The 16122-nt window shown below is 39.4% G+C and overlaps 1 protein-coding gene across 1 annotated transcript in view; it reads right to left on the reverse strand.

The window, feature by feature from the left end:
• The window catches only part of PRPF40A (pre-mRNA processing factor 40 homolog A), a 56486-nt gene that overhangs the window by 13413 nt on the left and 26951 nt on the right, over positions 1 to 16122 (reverse strand). Inside the window, exons 9-20 of the mRNA XM_053258747.1 lie at positions 13300 to 13324; positions 10854 to 11147; positions 7624 to 7732; positions 5933 to 5997; positions 5435 to 5599; positions 4874 to 4982; positions 3368 to 3518; positions 2719 to 2852; positions 2049 to 2163; positions 1807 to 1898; positions 1528 to 1644; positions 874 to 1011 (exon numbers count right to left, since the gene is read on the reverse strand). Coding sequence (XP_053114722.1) covers positions 874 to 1011; positions 1528 to 1644; positions 1807 to 1898; positions 2049 to 2163; positions 2719 to 2852; positions 3368 to 3518; positions 4874 to 4982; positions 5435 to 5599; positions 5933 to 5997; positions 7624 to 7732; positions 10854 to 11147; positions 13300 to 13324 — 1514 coding nt within the window. The remainder of the gene's footprint in view (positions 1 to 873; positions 1012 to 1527; positions 1645 to 1806; positions 1899 to 2048; positions 2164 to 2718; positions 2853 to 3367; positions 3519 to 4873; positions 4983 to 5434; positions 5600 to 5932; positions 5998 to 7623; positions 7733 to 10853; positions 11148 to 13299; positions 13325 to 16122) is intronic.

The raw sequence follows: 16122 nt of genomic DNA on the forward strand, positions 1-16122 counted from the left end.
GTTCTCTTGCCTTCAACTTTTCCCAGCATTATGAACTTCTCAAAGGAGCTGGATCTTTGCCTAATGTGCCCGAAGTATGGTAGTTTGAGCCTGGTCATGTGTACCTTGAGTGAAAATTCTGGATTGATTTGTTCTATGATCCATTTGTTTGTTTTCCTGGCTGTCCATAGTATCTTCAAAAGTCTTCTCCAGCACCAAAGTTCAAAAGTGATAATGCTTTTTCTATCTTGCTTCTTCGAAGTCCAGCTTTCGCATTCATATAGAGTGTCACGGAAAAAACCATGGTCCGAACAATTCTAAGCTTCATAGGTATAGACACATCACAGCATCTAAATATCCTTTCCAAGGCCTTCACTGCAACCCTACCAAGTCTGTGGTGGGTTTCTTGACTGCTATACTCTAGAAAGGTACCCTATATTAAAAACTACTGACTGATACATAATAATATCTGATGTTGTAATTTAGAACATGAGAAACAATATTTCAAATCTGAATTTAATAAAGAACTGTATTTTTCATTCTTGCTACTATGGTGGTACTAGCTGAGTTGATGGGATCTTGTGAAATTCTGCTGGGAAATCACTCTCTGGGGATGAATTAAATTGTTTAACTGAAGCATACTGACTTTTCTTGCCAGCATGTTTCCTATTTCATTTCATTTACAATTTCTGTTAGAATCTATTCTTAGCAAAGACAGTTTGGACATGTAATTATATTTATATTTTGCTGCTTAGAGTATTTAATGTGTGTTTGAGATTTTCCAGAACATCTGATTAGCTAAGAGTTATAAAAGTAGACATTTTTTATCATTCTTCATTCAAGAATGATAAAAACCATTTTTGGAAGAACAAAAATGCTGTGCAGTACACTTACATCCTCCCACACAGCATCCAGTTCAATTGGAGGTGTTGCTTGTTTGAGCATGCTCTTAAAAGCAGACTCTTTCCGTTTCATTTTGCGAGCTTCTTCTTTCTCTCGCTCACGCTCACGGGCCTCTGCCTTTTCCAACAGCTATAATAAAAGATATCCAAATGATCATTCAATGAAAGGGGACAATTAATGCAATCCTATTTTGCCACGCACACCACTTTTCTTTTTCTTATCCTCACATGCTCTGCATTTACTGCACTGAGTCCACTCCTTTTTTCCATGGGCCTTTATCAATTTCTGTTCTTGAATTTGACAATATGCGTAGCTCCATGTCTATTTGAACTTCAAGCCATTTCACACTAGTTTTAAACACAATGGCTAGGACCCAAAGATCCTGCTGCACAACCAGAAGACATTTCACACATGCTTGGCTGCCCCACTCCTTATCTCCACAAGTTCCACTCCCTCAGTCCCCTATGCCACAGCCCATGCTGTTCTAGAGGGTGCCCTGTCAGGAATTATGCCAGGGGATGCAGGAGAGGTCAATTGCACAAGCAACTCTCATATTTATTTTGGTCCAAGCCAAAGGAAAAAATGCTACTCTGTGTACTATCAGTGTTCCTAACATTTATGAAGAGGAAACATTTAAAAACTTACACTATTGAAAGCCAGTTTTATATTTCCAGCATCTAACGTGGTAGCTCTTTTGGTGGAACTGATGACTGTGACAAAGTCTTCAAAAGTAGTATTCACTTCAACTACAAATCCTTTATCCTGTAAAACATGTTACCAGAAAGCATAGCAACCCAATTCATCTTGCAACATTGCAATATGAAAGCCCAGCTCCAAGGTGAAAAAAATGGTTTGTTCACAAAGGCTATTTGAATTAGAAATACTGTTTTTCTCCTATTCAAATAAAGACACCTTTTAGCTCACCTTTAGGATGTCTTTTATTATCTTCTTTTCATCATGGTAGTGTGCTTTTAGATCTTCAACATAAAACTTAAAGAGATCAAGTGCTGTTGAACCTAGGAACACAAACCATGTTGGTCAAAAGCTCCCTCTAAAGAACAACACTTCTCACTACACTAACCACTGTGCTATTACCATCTACTAGAAGTACAAACACACCACATCTATATTACTTTCTACAGGCTATAAGCCGGCAATATACTTACCAGGCTGACCAAGCATGTTAGTAAATCTGATATCAGAACTTATGGTTGGATATAACTCCATCCATGATGACATTGAATGTAATTGGCCATGTTCATGCAGCTCATCCAAAAATATCTACAAAATATAATTCATAGAGAGGAATTTCATACTCATGTATTCAACTGTAAAAAATAGGAAATGTATTAATACTGTACTTTCTACAACTCGCCAGTAGTTCACCACCAGAGCATCTATTTCCACAAAAGGAACTAAGCAATATTAAAAATAATAATCCATTCGATTAGACATGGTTTGTATAATAAGAGTCTCATATCTAGAAAGGTGTGATTTAACTATTGGCTGTACTTAAGACAAGAGCCCCAACTCAAACTTTGTTGTTCTGTAGTAATTCATTTGCTGCATCTGGCCTACAGGCAAAAAAATCATCTCTCTTTGTCCAGTGACAGATGTCCCAGGAGAGGATGTGTGGAAAGAAACCTTATTTAGGTAAAGGCCATGGTATGCAAGAATAGACCATAAAACATGGTTTTGCAGCTTCTTAGTACTGAAATCTCTAGCACATAAACCAGAAAATATCTGTGCCCATTATTGGCAAACTGCAGAATGACAAGACACTGGATAACCTAGAAGCTCTTCAATTGACAATGAAGATAACATTTCACCACCAACCTGGAAAGATTCTCGGTTTTTACGCTGCCTTCGCCTTTCCCTGAGTAAGCTCTTTTGCTTTTCTTCTTCTTCCTCTTTTTCCAAAGCCCTTATATGCTCTTCAAAGCAAATCAATGCATCCTCTTTATCCATATCTAGAAAAAGCAGCAAGTTTCAGAAAATCAAATCTAACATCAAACCTGTAGAAATAATGCTCCATCAGATATGGGCTGACAAAGATATTGCATGCATCAAAAAACATTTTGTGTGCACAAGGGAGGGGCAATTTTTGGTGATGCTCACCAATTCCTTCTGCAGTCCTCTGTGCCTTCTGAAATGATTCTCTGAGAAATGGCCAAAACTAAATTTCCACCTCCCTCATCAACCGAATACCAACTACCATTAGTAGAGAAAGGGATCAAGGGTCATCTTTCATTTGGCATCCCCGCTGCTAGCACACAACTACCACCAGTGGAAGACAAGAGCCAATCCTAAATTTCATAATGGATTAAAACTAACTGCTTTGTACAATTTTAGTAACTGTAGTCACAATCAGTAAAATCAATAAAAAAACACCTTGACAGCTTTCATGATTTAGTTGCTGTTGCCACTTAATCATTACTAAACTCCAATTTCCAAACCAGAGGTGGAATCTTATATTTTTCCTTACTCTGAAGTTCCTCATCTTCTGCAAATGTAGGGTTGTCCATCAAATACTGTTGGGCCTCTGACCAAGTGGTAGAGTAAGTAACATTTGCCATGTTGTCCAAGATGTTTTTTAAGGCCTCCCAGTTCCTCTTCCTTAACTGCTTGGCTTGTTCCTGAAAAAGATGAAGTTTAATAGTATTTGTTTTCCAAAAATCCCTTGATATCAAACTGTACCTTCAATTTGTTTGCTTTTGATTGCATAACATTCACAAACCACATTACCATCTCTCACAGTGCCATTTGAAAGCCTCTAAACGACAATCTCGGCGTGATTCAGTCTGTACTACAAGACTGCTTTACAGAACACATAGCGTGTTTATATCCATTTTAACTGTTGAGCAATGTTACATGCCATTCAAAAAAAGCTGAAGCTGATTATGTGTTCCTATACAGAGATACTATCAAAACTTCAAACAATGTGCATCAGATTCTGTAAAATGAACTCTAAATATAGCTATTTCTCTCATTTAAAGGCAACTGTGAATTTATTTATTTATTTTATTTATTGTTAAATTTATATACTGCCTTTCATTAAAACAATCCCAAGGCAGTTTACAGCAAAATTTAAAAGCAAGATTGTAAAAAAGACACAATTAAAATATTAAGCGAAAAATATAAAACAAATATGATTAAAAATTTAAAACACAAGCATAAAAGCAATACAGAGTACAAAGGGCAGCAGCCGAGACAATCATATAAAAGCCTGGGTAAAAAGCCATGATTTAACATGCTTTCTAAAAGCTGTGATGGAGCCTGGGGAGCGAATAGCCACCGAGAGAGCATTCCAGAGTCTGGGGGCAGCAACAGAAAAGGCCCTGTCCCATGTACATAACAACTGAGCCTCCTCATTGTCGGCACCTGGAGCAGAGCCCCCCTCAGATGACCTCTGATTTTGAACTAAATGGATTGTATATTTTAATGACAAAGTGGTTTCTTGGATGTTAGCTATAGTGATTGTTCTGTCAGCGGGGGCGGAGGAGTAGGGATGTGCCAAAACGTGATTCAGAAGCCAAATCGCACAGCACCTCCCTTTAAAAATGAGGGCTTCCTCAGTCCTTTAAGGCAGAGGAGAGCAGGTCCATACCTGTGCCTCCTCTGATTGCCACCATTGCTGTACTCCCCCCAGGATTAACTGCGTGCTGGTGGGACCTCTCCCAGCTGCCCCTGTGCCTGACACCCATACACACATGGTTTCTGCGCACGTGTGCCAGCCATCTGAGTGGTCAGCAAGGTTGGACCTGCTCTCCTCCACTTTAAAGGGGCTGGGGAAGCCCTTGTTTTTAAAAGGCAGGTGCCCTGCAATTCAGCTCCCAAATCGCATTTTGGCACATCCTTAAAACATCCCTTCAGTCAGCTTTTCCCAGTTATGAAGGGAAAAAAATACATTCCAAAAAAGAGTTTCTCTCTGGGATGGGAAAGTAGAATAGTGTGGGTGGAGCTCCTTGACACCAGAAGGAAAAACAATTACTTTTTCTTTTTTTGATAGGAAGAACAGAACATCTTCATAGATTTCAAGACGATCACGTTCAGATATAGCATTCCAGACCTCCATCTCGCCAAACATTTGTTCAGCTTTTCTGTATATTGAAATACAAAGAAAAAGAATGGGTACTTAAGAATCTATAAGATGTATCTCACTAATGTATCTCCACTCCAGCTCTTTCCCACTAGACATCAGCATTCTACTCCTTGTCAAATTTGTAATAACCAGAATGATTAAAAAATGTATAATTTATTCTGATCATGCGATTCTACAAAATCTGTGCTTCAGTCCTAAAAAAATTATTTTCCATTGCCACAACAAAAAGGAACCAATATATATCAATATAGATTGTTACAACACAAAAAGCAGAGAATAGTGACTTTAGCAATTACCATTTTAACATGGGAGAACTGGAATTAGGAACCATTTAAATTGGGATAAGGTTAATAGTTCAGTTCATTAAAATTCACATTCCCCTCCCCATGCTCAAATGTTTTAAACCTGAAACATAATATACAATTAATATTGCACTTAGGGTCATCTCACTTGTATCTAGTTGTAGATGTCATCTTTTCATGGTTTTCAAGGAAACGCTGAAAAGATTCTTTCGCTTCTTTGTATTTTAATCTTGCCTCTTCTTTTTCTTCTTTCTCTGTGTGGACTTTGTAAGCATTAAATGCTTGTTTTTTCTCACTTAGCTTTGCCAAAGCACTGCAAATTTTAAAAAAGCCAGCCAAGAACTTAAACATGAAATACCCACAGTAAGTCACTTTACAAAGATTCATTTTAACCCTGTCCGTAGAGGAAGAGTTTCAAAGTGTGCTTAGCATGCATCCCCCCACCCTGCACCAAAAGCATGCTTCTGTTCAGAACTGCTATTAAAAGTTCTGAGTTGAACTCAACAATGTTTTAAAGAGCAGAACAAATATTAGATATTTATTTTATACTGAAAATTGTATATATTAATAAAACATATTAAAATTATTATATATATTTTAAATTTAAATTTTCTGCTGATTAAAAAGAATTAGGAAGAGGCTATACCTGTATCTTGGATCATTAATGATCATTTTCATAGCCTGCTCCCAAGAGGCATTGGATGGTACACGCTGTGAAGATATTAAGGAAATTATGTAACTTCTGGAATTGGTACTTTTGTATATTTAATAGTTGCCTTAAAGTCTGACTAGAGCAAGAATTGATTGAACTTGTGCTATGGGACAGCACTTCAAAATTAGTGATGTCTAAAGAATACCGGCATGGCAGCCTGTTACAGTTCTTTTCTATTTCTTCGCATTAAGAAGAACTTCTATTACAGGTGAAACTCGGAAAATTAGAATATCGTGCAAAAGTCCATTAATTTCAGTAATGCAAATTAAAAGGTGAAACTGATATATGAGACAGACGCATTACATGCAAAGCGAGATAAGTCAAGCCTTAATTGTTATAATTGTGATGATCATGGCGTACAGCTCATGAAAACCCCAAATCCACAATCTCAGAAAATTAGAATATTACATGGAACCAAGAAGACAAGGATTGAAGAATAGAACAATATCGGACCTCTGAAAAGTATAAGCATGCATATGTATTCAGTACTTGGTTTGGGCCCCTTTTGCAGCAATTACTGCCTCAATGCGGCGTGGCATGGATGCTATCAGCCTGTGGCACTGATGAGGTATTATGGAAGACCAGGATGCTTCATTAGCAGCCTTCAGCAGTTCTGCATTGTTTTGTCTCATGTCTCTCATCCTTCTCTCGGCAATGCCCCATAGATTCTCTATGGGGTTAGGTCAGGCGAGTTTGCTGGCCAATCAAGCACAGTACACTGTATACTTTTCAGAGGTCCGATATTGTTCTATTCTTCAATCCTTGTCTTATTGGTTCCATGTAATATTCTAATTTTCTGAGATTGTGGATTTGGGGTTTTCATGAGCTGTACGCCATGATCATCACAATTATAACAAATTAAGGCTTGACTTATCTCGCTTTGCATGTAATGCGTCTGTCTCATATATCAGTTTCACCTTTTAATTTGCATTACTGAAATTAATGGACTTTTGCATGATATTCTAATTTTCCGAGTTTCACCTGTACACTAGGAAGTAGCAAACATACAGGATATTCTCTACCATTATCCCTATTTCTAGTTCCCATCTCCTACCATTTCTAGAAACAGAAGTAGATTAAGTCCATCAGTGCCTAATTTCTGCTCTTCAGTTTTTCATCTTGTTTTGAAAGGGTGGCAAGCTCCAGAAAGCAATGCAAGACTTCAACCTTTTGATCCTTCAGTGACGTTTACCAGCAACATATGGAAACTAAGTCCACTTAAGGCAATATCAAAGAAACTCTCCAGAACTATTTCTCAATTTTAAAAGAGTAAAAATTCATAAGAACAAATGGGTTGCTGCTGGATGTTTTAAACACAACAGTTCTTCTCTTCCCCTCCCCCAGCTTCTGGAAATTGATGACTGTCTTGCCACCAGAACATTTTTTTTCATAATAAATGTCTTCTTCCTAGGTTTCCCCCAGAAAAAACCTTGAACATACACATAAATACTTTTATGCAGCACTGGACCATGAAAGGACAACTTGTGTGAAGTTAGTCTAGAACATGCTTTTCCCCCATGTTACTTCAATATGAATGTTCTTACATAAAAATAGGAATTTCTCCCAAATCAAGTATTATATTTGTAATTCATAAAATTTTAAATAGTTGACTCAATTTTAAAAACCTTTTCTTTCAACAGTTCTTTAAATGCTTGCTTAGCTTCTTCTTTCGTATTCCATGTATAGGTTTTTTTAACTGGCTGGGCATCTTCTTCCTCTTTTTTGGGAGCAACGCTATAGATTGAAAGAGAAAACATCTGGTAGTCATTTTCACAAGAAGCAATACTAGGACAGACACTAGGGATGGGAGTCAAACACAGGGCTGCTAGTATGTCAGCAGTAGGGAGCTGAACCCCAAACCACCTCAGGCATACCTGGACTCCAGGAAACTGCATGATCCAGGAGCAGTGCGTCATGTGACTGTGCTCCAGCCTGTTGCATTGGCCTCAGCATGATGCACTGCTGCTGGGTCATCAGACATCATTGCACAGCTTGGGGTCTGCTCATGACAGACAGCATGTTGTGAATCACACACTATAACATGCAGGCTATTTTTAACAAAACAGTTTTCAAATAAAACTATGACAAATTAGATCAAGTGAATCCTTTAAAACCACACTCACACTAGTAATATATCTCCATGGAATTGTAAAAAGTAATTTCACATCCAATATTTATTTATTTAACATATTTTTATACCGCCCAAAACTTGCGTCTCTGGGCTGTTTACAACAAAAACAATAGTAGTAGTTATACCAGATTAGTAATTTCAAAATGCTGCTTTAAAACACGGATGTGCTAATTTTCTTTCTATCAACTAAATGCTGAAGGCAATTAATTTTGATAAATTGTGTGGCATTAATATGACAAGCTAACCATAAACTGCCCTTTACATGCCATTCATTCTTTTCAAAACCCAATCCATGGACTAACTACGTCATCACTAAGCAACCACAGGCCACCTTAAAACTTCTTCCTCACAAAGACTCAGACCCCAATGCTATGCAACAAGACAAGAATTTTATTAGTTCCCCTCCCCTTCAAGCCACCACACAGCATGCACTTTATTTTAAGATGTACAGGACAAAGGAAGAACTCACTGCAATGGAGTGATGTCTTTTAGGATACATGTTGACAACCCAGAGGCCTATAAACTAAATCTGCCCCAGAGATTTCCATTAGAGCATGTTAAGTAACTTTATAAGATACAGCCAGTGTGCCTCCAGGGGCTGTCTCACTCCCATTCTCCTTTCAAATATGGAACACATCCTGCAGCAAAGTAGGGGAAGGGCTGTAGCTTAGTGGTCAAGCATTTGCTTTGCATGTAGAAGGTTCCAGGTTCAATTCCCAGCATCAACCAGTAGGTAGGGCTTACTGGAAAGACCATCCAAAACTGTGAAGAGCCACTGCCAGTCTATGCAGGAAATTTCAAGCTAGACAGACCAATGGTCTGTCTCAGGATAAGACAGTTTCCTATGTTCCTATACTATCTAATTTCAGTTGCCTTCCTGTCCCATGTATATTCCGTAGTTAACAGGGATCCACAAATTTAGGCTTAGCTCACTAGCCAGCCATTATGTATGAAAATTACGTAGGAAACTAATCTCCTCTGTTTCCTCACATGTCTTCTTCCTCCTGGCACAAAACAGGAGAGAAGTGAGTCTTTTGTCATTGGCACTGGAATATGAAGATGGTAAGAAACAGTGGGAGTCCTCTCCTACTGCTCAGAAAGGATTTCAGCTGTTTGTTACCTTCTCAAAAATGGCAATGGAAATGAGACCTCTGGGGAGGAAATCTGTGTGGTGCTAGGTGTCATGCTTGCCAGAGGGCTGGGGACAGTTGCCACTGGCAAGTCGACTTGTAGATGCCTGGTAATTAATATAACACTTGGAAGGACCAACTTCAAAGCGAATCTCACAACTGGCTTGTTCTAAACTTGTGATATGAAGTCTGACCCCTTCCTTGGGTCCTGATTGGCTAAGAGATCTAGAGGAAAAATTCCACCCACAAAATGTCCTTTTGAAAAAGAAAGAAGCTTGTCCCCTAGGTGAGCTTGCGCTTTGAGGAATTTGTGAATAATTCTGCGGGGACTACTGCACAGGTACAGAGCCCATGTTATGAAGGATACCGGACCATCACAAAGATTTACCCATTCTGCTGTCCATGAGTCTAATCAGCTGCAAGTATACTGTCTTTAGTCTAGTACAGGTTGAGTATCCCTTATCTGGACTGCTTGGGACCAGAAGTGTTCCGGATTTCAGAATATTTGCATAATGAGATATCTTGAGCCCCCTTTGCTGCCTCCTGCCAGGGGAAGGCCAGTTTAAGGGTTAACATGAGGGAGTCCAGGTTCCTAGACAGGCAACTGGGAAGAAACATTCGGCATGGGTGCCTTCTCTTCCGGCTGCTCCCCCAGGAAAGGAGCCTTTGTGTCTTTTCCTGCCCATGGGATCTGCAGACCCCTCTTGAAGAAGAAAACTCAGTGGCTGCCAATGTAGGTAGGGTGCGTGGGGACCACAGAGCCGCGGGGGCAGGTGATGCAAGAGAGGAAAGCAGGGAGTGGGCTTGGGATGACGGAACCAGGGGAGAAATGTCCCAGGGGGGGAATGAGGGGGATTAGATGTGTGCAACCTTCTGAAATAAGTAAGTTTTGACTGCATGTTTAAAAGCAGCAAAATTGGGAATCTGCGAGCGAGTGAGCTGAGGCGTTTTGTTTTTGTTACAGCATGGTGTCTGGATTTTGGAACATTCCGGATTTTGGGTGTCCGGATAAGGGATACTCGACCTGTAATAATGTTTTAGGGTTGACTTTACAAAAAAAACCATTAATGCAGAGCAGCTTTGTTTTCTAAATTGCTAGGGCTTTTATCTGTGTATTACCAAAGAATACAGTATTTTAGGGTTCAGTGCACTAGACTAGAATATACAAGTTAGACAGGCATCATAGACCTGGCCTTATAATAGATCCCTCTAAGTAATCTCTCAAGGCAACTCCTGGCTTGGGAGAAAAAGTCTATACAGATGTTTTATTCAGCGATTACATTGTCCATACATACATGTATCCATATACATTGCACATGTGTTCATTTTAAAAGTGAACCTAGGAACTTTTGCAGAGGACAAGCTACTGAATAGCCTTCTTTTTTTCCTGTACAATGGAAAGTGGGAGGCCAGGCCAGTGCACAAACTCAGAAAGGTAAGAGAGAAACAAGGACAAATGAATTATTTTCAAGTACTTTCTACACTTTTACTCCATTTTATTTTTTGCCAGATCTTATCTTCCTCTCTCTCCTAACAATTCTCTTGAGCCACAATATCAGATTTGAGCACAAAAACATAACATTGTATTACTTACTCTGAGGATTCCTGTTTAGGAGCTTCTTCTACAGAGTTAGTGACAACGTCTGCAGTCTGCTCCTGCACAACAGGAGCAACTGGCTGTACCTGCTCTTCAGTTGTAGCAGTGACAGTACTTTCATTTTCTACAACAGGAGCAAGAGCAGAGGGCTCAGCTTCAGGAGCTGATGCAACAGCAGGAGCAGCAGGGGCAGACGGTGCAGGAGTTTCAGGAACAGTGGCAGCAGCATTTGAAACCCCTGTTGCAGGAACTGTAGCAGATGACGCTGGAACTGATTCTTCTTGTTTGCCACTATATAAACCAAAAAGAGTTTCAACTAATAATCCGGCCAGCTGCAGTTTCATATTAATAATAATCAGAACACTTCTTATTGGACTGTGATATATATTGCTTCCAAGTGTCTTAATACTCAAGGAGAATGGAAACCACAAATAAACATGATTGGAAGCAAAATGCATATTCTCAGCTTGTGCCATGCAGTGATGCAGAGCACCTCTTTAGCCCAACTCGTCATGCAGGCTGCTCAGTGAGGTGAAATTAAGAGATGTTCTAACTACTCTCTGAACTAGAAAATGAGCTTTGTATTTTCTCTGAAAGAGGAAGTTTAACTTCTGAAGCTAGAAATTATGCTCCTTTTTATATGGTTAATGTATATGCTGTATTAAAATATCTAGAGATTCTGAAGTAAAACGTTCTGCTTAAGGTATAAGAACTTTGCTGGCCCATGCAAAGTATTCATCTAGTCTAGCATCTTGTTTCCAACACTGACCTGCCAGAATCCCACAGGGAGGAGATGAAAGCAACAGCACTCTTGCATTGTTTGTTGCCAGCATCTGGTAGCCTCTAAACATGGAGGTCCCGCTTAGCTAGCATGACTGCTAGGCCCTAAAAAGTCTATCCATGCTTAATTTGTCTAAGCTTTATATATATATATTTAAAAACCCAACAAATTAGTGACCATCACCATATCTTGTGGTAGAAAACAACATAGATTAAGTAGGATTTTGAGGGGAAAGTATTCAAAACACCTGACTACTGCTGAACAATGTCACTGGGCAACACCACATTCTAGAATTATGAGAAAGGGCAAAACGTAGCTCTATTCAGTGTCTTTATACTATTCATAATCAGGACTTAGTCAATTAACTGCTAAGACCAATCAAACAAAACCTTTTGATGGACTTACAAGCAGCAAGTGATTAACTGAGCTATGGATCTTTGTAAAAAAAAAATTAATATAAAAACTGGACATGAGGGACTATTTGACAAGAGGTATCCCTCCCCCACCCATGAGAGTGCCTGCTCTGATACCTAAGGATCATTGAACAGCAGGTGTATGCACATTTAATTAACACAGTAAAATCTCTGCTGACAGGACAAGAAGCTACAATTCAAGTGGAGGTTCTCTCATATTAAGGAGGGAAGGAGCAACTATCCGAATTGGGAGCCGTGTGTATGCACATGCTGTGTCGTTTTGAGACTTTTTGGGGAAAGGGAACCCCCTTCTGTTTTCTTTTGCTATGGGAACTTTGCTGAAAAGCAGTATATACAGTAAGTATTTAAATAAAATTTAGTAATGAAATTGTTGTATTCATTTTATATTTTTTTTTTTTCAAAAAATAGTTTCAACACAAATACAAATATACAATAACCATAAGAGGGGGGGAACAGAATAATGTACCTTATAATAAAGAAAAACAGTTCTATATATTAATGTTATAGTTTGTTTTCCAATATTCAATAAAAGGTTGACATTGCTTAAGATACAGGTGAACCTCACTATTCGGGGATTAACTATCTACCATTTTGCGTATCTATGGTTGGGTGACTGACACCTGACCTGGGTGTACACAAGAAAACCCCGGCAAACAAGGGGTTAACTTCACTTATTCGTGGGTTGATAAACCTGTATGATGCCTAACCACTCTTGCCTAATACCATGTCTCACAGAGCTCAATACAGCTTCCATCTAAAAAAAATGTCCATAAGATTGCAGCTTTAGTAGTTTTTTCTAAAATAAAAAGCCCAAATACTTTAACCCTTCTTCATTAAAAAAAGATAGATATTAACAACATGTTTACTTCAGGTTGTGTCTGCTATTTCCTTTTAAATTATGCAGATCACAGTACTGCAAATTGTCAAAACTGCAAAGTTTCAAATAGCTTCATCGTTAGTTTTCCTACATAACTGTCAAACTATAATCAATTAACTGGAAGAAGCATGCCAAGAAAAACATGATTTAAGTCTGATGCACATTATCATCTCATGCTATATATACTAAAGATGAACATGAGAGAGAGGGCATATACTCGCTCTCTCTGTTCCACAGGAGGGGAGAAATTATTGTATTTAATCATCCTTAATTTAGTGAAACAAGTATTTAAAAGTTTGTTATAAATCATACAATTTTTATTTAATTAAAAGTAAATCTCATAAAACGCACCTGTTTTCCTCTGCTTTAATCATTGCTGTACAAAAAAACACAACATTGTTAGCCAATTCAATTTGGATAATACTGTATCAATTATTAATAACTGTGGTAACATCATAAATGTGTCACTGGGAGCAAATAGGTTAACATCAATGTTTAGAATTAGAATGCCACATTCATGCTAGTAGCATAATTAAGAAAACATCTTAACCTTTTAATATTTTAACTTGCGTGACCCCATTACTTAAATCCTGGTTAGCCAAATAAATGCACATCTAAACTCAGCATATGTATCATCCTCACAAATTCCAGACCATATCACTGCAATTCTTTGTATTGGTTTATTGTAAACCAACAACAGGTTGCTGATTTAGATGCTCCAATCATTAACAACAATTTGGTTATGTCAGACAAATGTGGTCTAACCCTAACCCAATAAACATAGTGTGATCACCATAAGACAATGAAAATCACACTCAACTTTCTAAACATAAAGAATTGCATCTAGGAATACAACTTGCACAATGGTGTGAATGGAAAGTATCTTCCTTGCCTCTCCCCTACAGATTCCCGACCTGCTTGAAAACCAACTCTCGAGGGTCTGGGGACCTTCTGCAATGGCATGGGATATGGTGTGGGGGCTTAGAGAGGGAGGCTAGAATCCCTAGGAAATGGATGGAGGCACTTTGCATCAAGAGGCTGCAGGGAAGATGGAACAGGTTGCTCATCTGTAACTGATGCTCTTGTAGTGATCCATTGCATTCATAAGGAATAGGTTCTGTGCCTGTGCAGGGACCTCGCGGGTAGATTGACTAGCTCCTTGTGATGCCCACTCTGCCCTGCATGTGCTCTGTGCTTCCACTTAAACTAGCAGTTGGGGGCATCATTTTCTCAGTTTCTTGCAGACCGCCATTTCCTGACAATCTTGCAACCATACAAGGTAAGAGGTTCTCTCTCTCTCTTTTTTTTTTTTAAGTACTACTGTTGCAGGGAGGTTCAGGTGGGTCATATGAATACAACGGATCACTACCAGATCATCAGTTATAGGTGAGCAAGCTGTTTATCTGGACTGTGATCCGTTGCATTCATAAGGAATGGGTGATTAATCAGCTTCTAAATAAGGAGAAGAGAACAATAGACCCAGAAGCCTATGGCAACACCCTTTTCAGAACGCTCCACCCAAAACCGGCCTGCTCAGCCAATCCCAGGTCAATGGCATAATGCTTCATGAACAGCTACTAAGACCACCATGTCGCAGCCACACATATCAGCCATCCTAATCCCCGACAGATGTACTGCTGTGCTCTTATAGTATGGGGGGGGGGGGGTTTCTACACACTGCTGTTTGTACGCTTGCACAACTAACTCCACCAACCAATGTGCTAGTCTCTGTCTCAGGATCAGTTGGCCCTTGGCTTTGTAAGCTACAAAACTGTTTTTGTTCTCCTAATATCTCTTGTTTCCCCCCCAAATAGTATAACAGAACGACATACATCCAATGAGTGCAGCACCTTTTCTAAAGGCAACTCTGGGTTTTGAAAGAAGGTAGGTGGAGTAATATCTTTATTTAAATGAAACTCTGTCACTATCATTGGACGGAAACTTGGATCCAGTTTCATAACCAGTTTATGTGGATAGAATGAAGTGTAAGGGAGATCTGTATGTAATGCTGTCGACTCACTCACCTGACAGCAGTGATGGCAATTAAGAATGCTCTTTTTAAACTGACCATTTTGAGACATGCCTCCCACAGTGGCTCAAAAGATCCTTCAGTTAAGAACGACAAAACTCCATTGCTCCATGGGTTTCCTTACTGGAGAATATAAATTGTTCACTCCCTTTAACAAATTTTTGCAGTCTGGAAGGAAGAATACTGCTGACCCATCCCACCCCTTATGCTTCAACGATAGAGCAGCTAGATGCACCCTTAGAGACACATTTGCCAAGCCACAAAGCTTAAAAGAGGTCATGTACTGCAATTCCTGTTTTAGAGTGGCCTTTCTAGGAAGGTAACCATGCTTACATGCGTATATTGCAAACCTCCTCCATTTGCAACCATAACTTTTTCTTGTTGATGGCCTTCTCACATTAAGTAAAATCTTCCTTAAAAGTTGATTCTCCCACACTGTCATGCACAATCTTTACATCCAGAGGCTGCATCTTCCAGCTGTCCTGAACCAGAAAGTCTGGCTGAAGAGGGAATATGTGAAAACTCTTTTTCAAGAGTTTGAGGAACAGTTCAAACCAAGGCTGCTGTGGCCACCACAGCGTCACCAGTATGCAGGTTGAGTTGTCCCTCATGATATGCACCAACACACGGTTGATTAACGGCTGAGGTGGAAATAAAATCCCTTGTTCCACTGATGTTGAAATGCATCCCCAAGGGACTGCCTGCCAACTCCAGCACACATGAGCAGTATCTGACACGCTTCTGCGGATCCAGGTTCGACGTCTTCCAGCTGACATTGATGCCTAGATTCCACAGCTGCGGCAACACAAAGTGGATCTGCAAACATAACCTTTCTTTGTTCTTTCACCACTTACTAGAAGTCAGTTGTCTAAAGACGGGAAAACCACAACGCCTTCCTTCCATAAGTATGCCACTACCACCACCATGACTTTTGTGAACACACAACACACAGGGCTGTTGATAATCCTCAGGGAAGGACAGTATAATGGAACACTGTATCCCATTGTAAATCTTAGATATTTGCAGAGATTCTCTTGAATTCCCACATGGAAGCATGCTTCCTTCAAATCTAATGTTGCTGCCCACTCCTCCCTAAACAGAAGAGGCAGTATCACTTGCGATGTCATCATTCTGAACTAGTGTGC

Source organism: Hemicordylus capensis, chromosome 1, assembly GCF_027244095.1.
Source record: "Hemicordylus capensis ecotype Gifberg chromosome 1, rHemCap1.1.pri, whole genome shotgun sequence".
NCBI classification, from domain to species: domain Eukaryota; kingdom Metazoa; phylum Chordata; class Lepidosauria; order Squamata; family Cordylidae; genus Hemicordylus; species Hemicordylus capensis.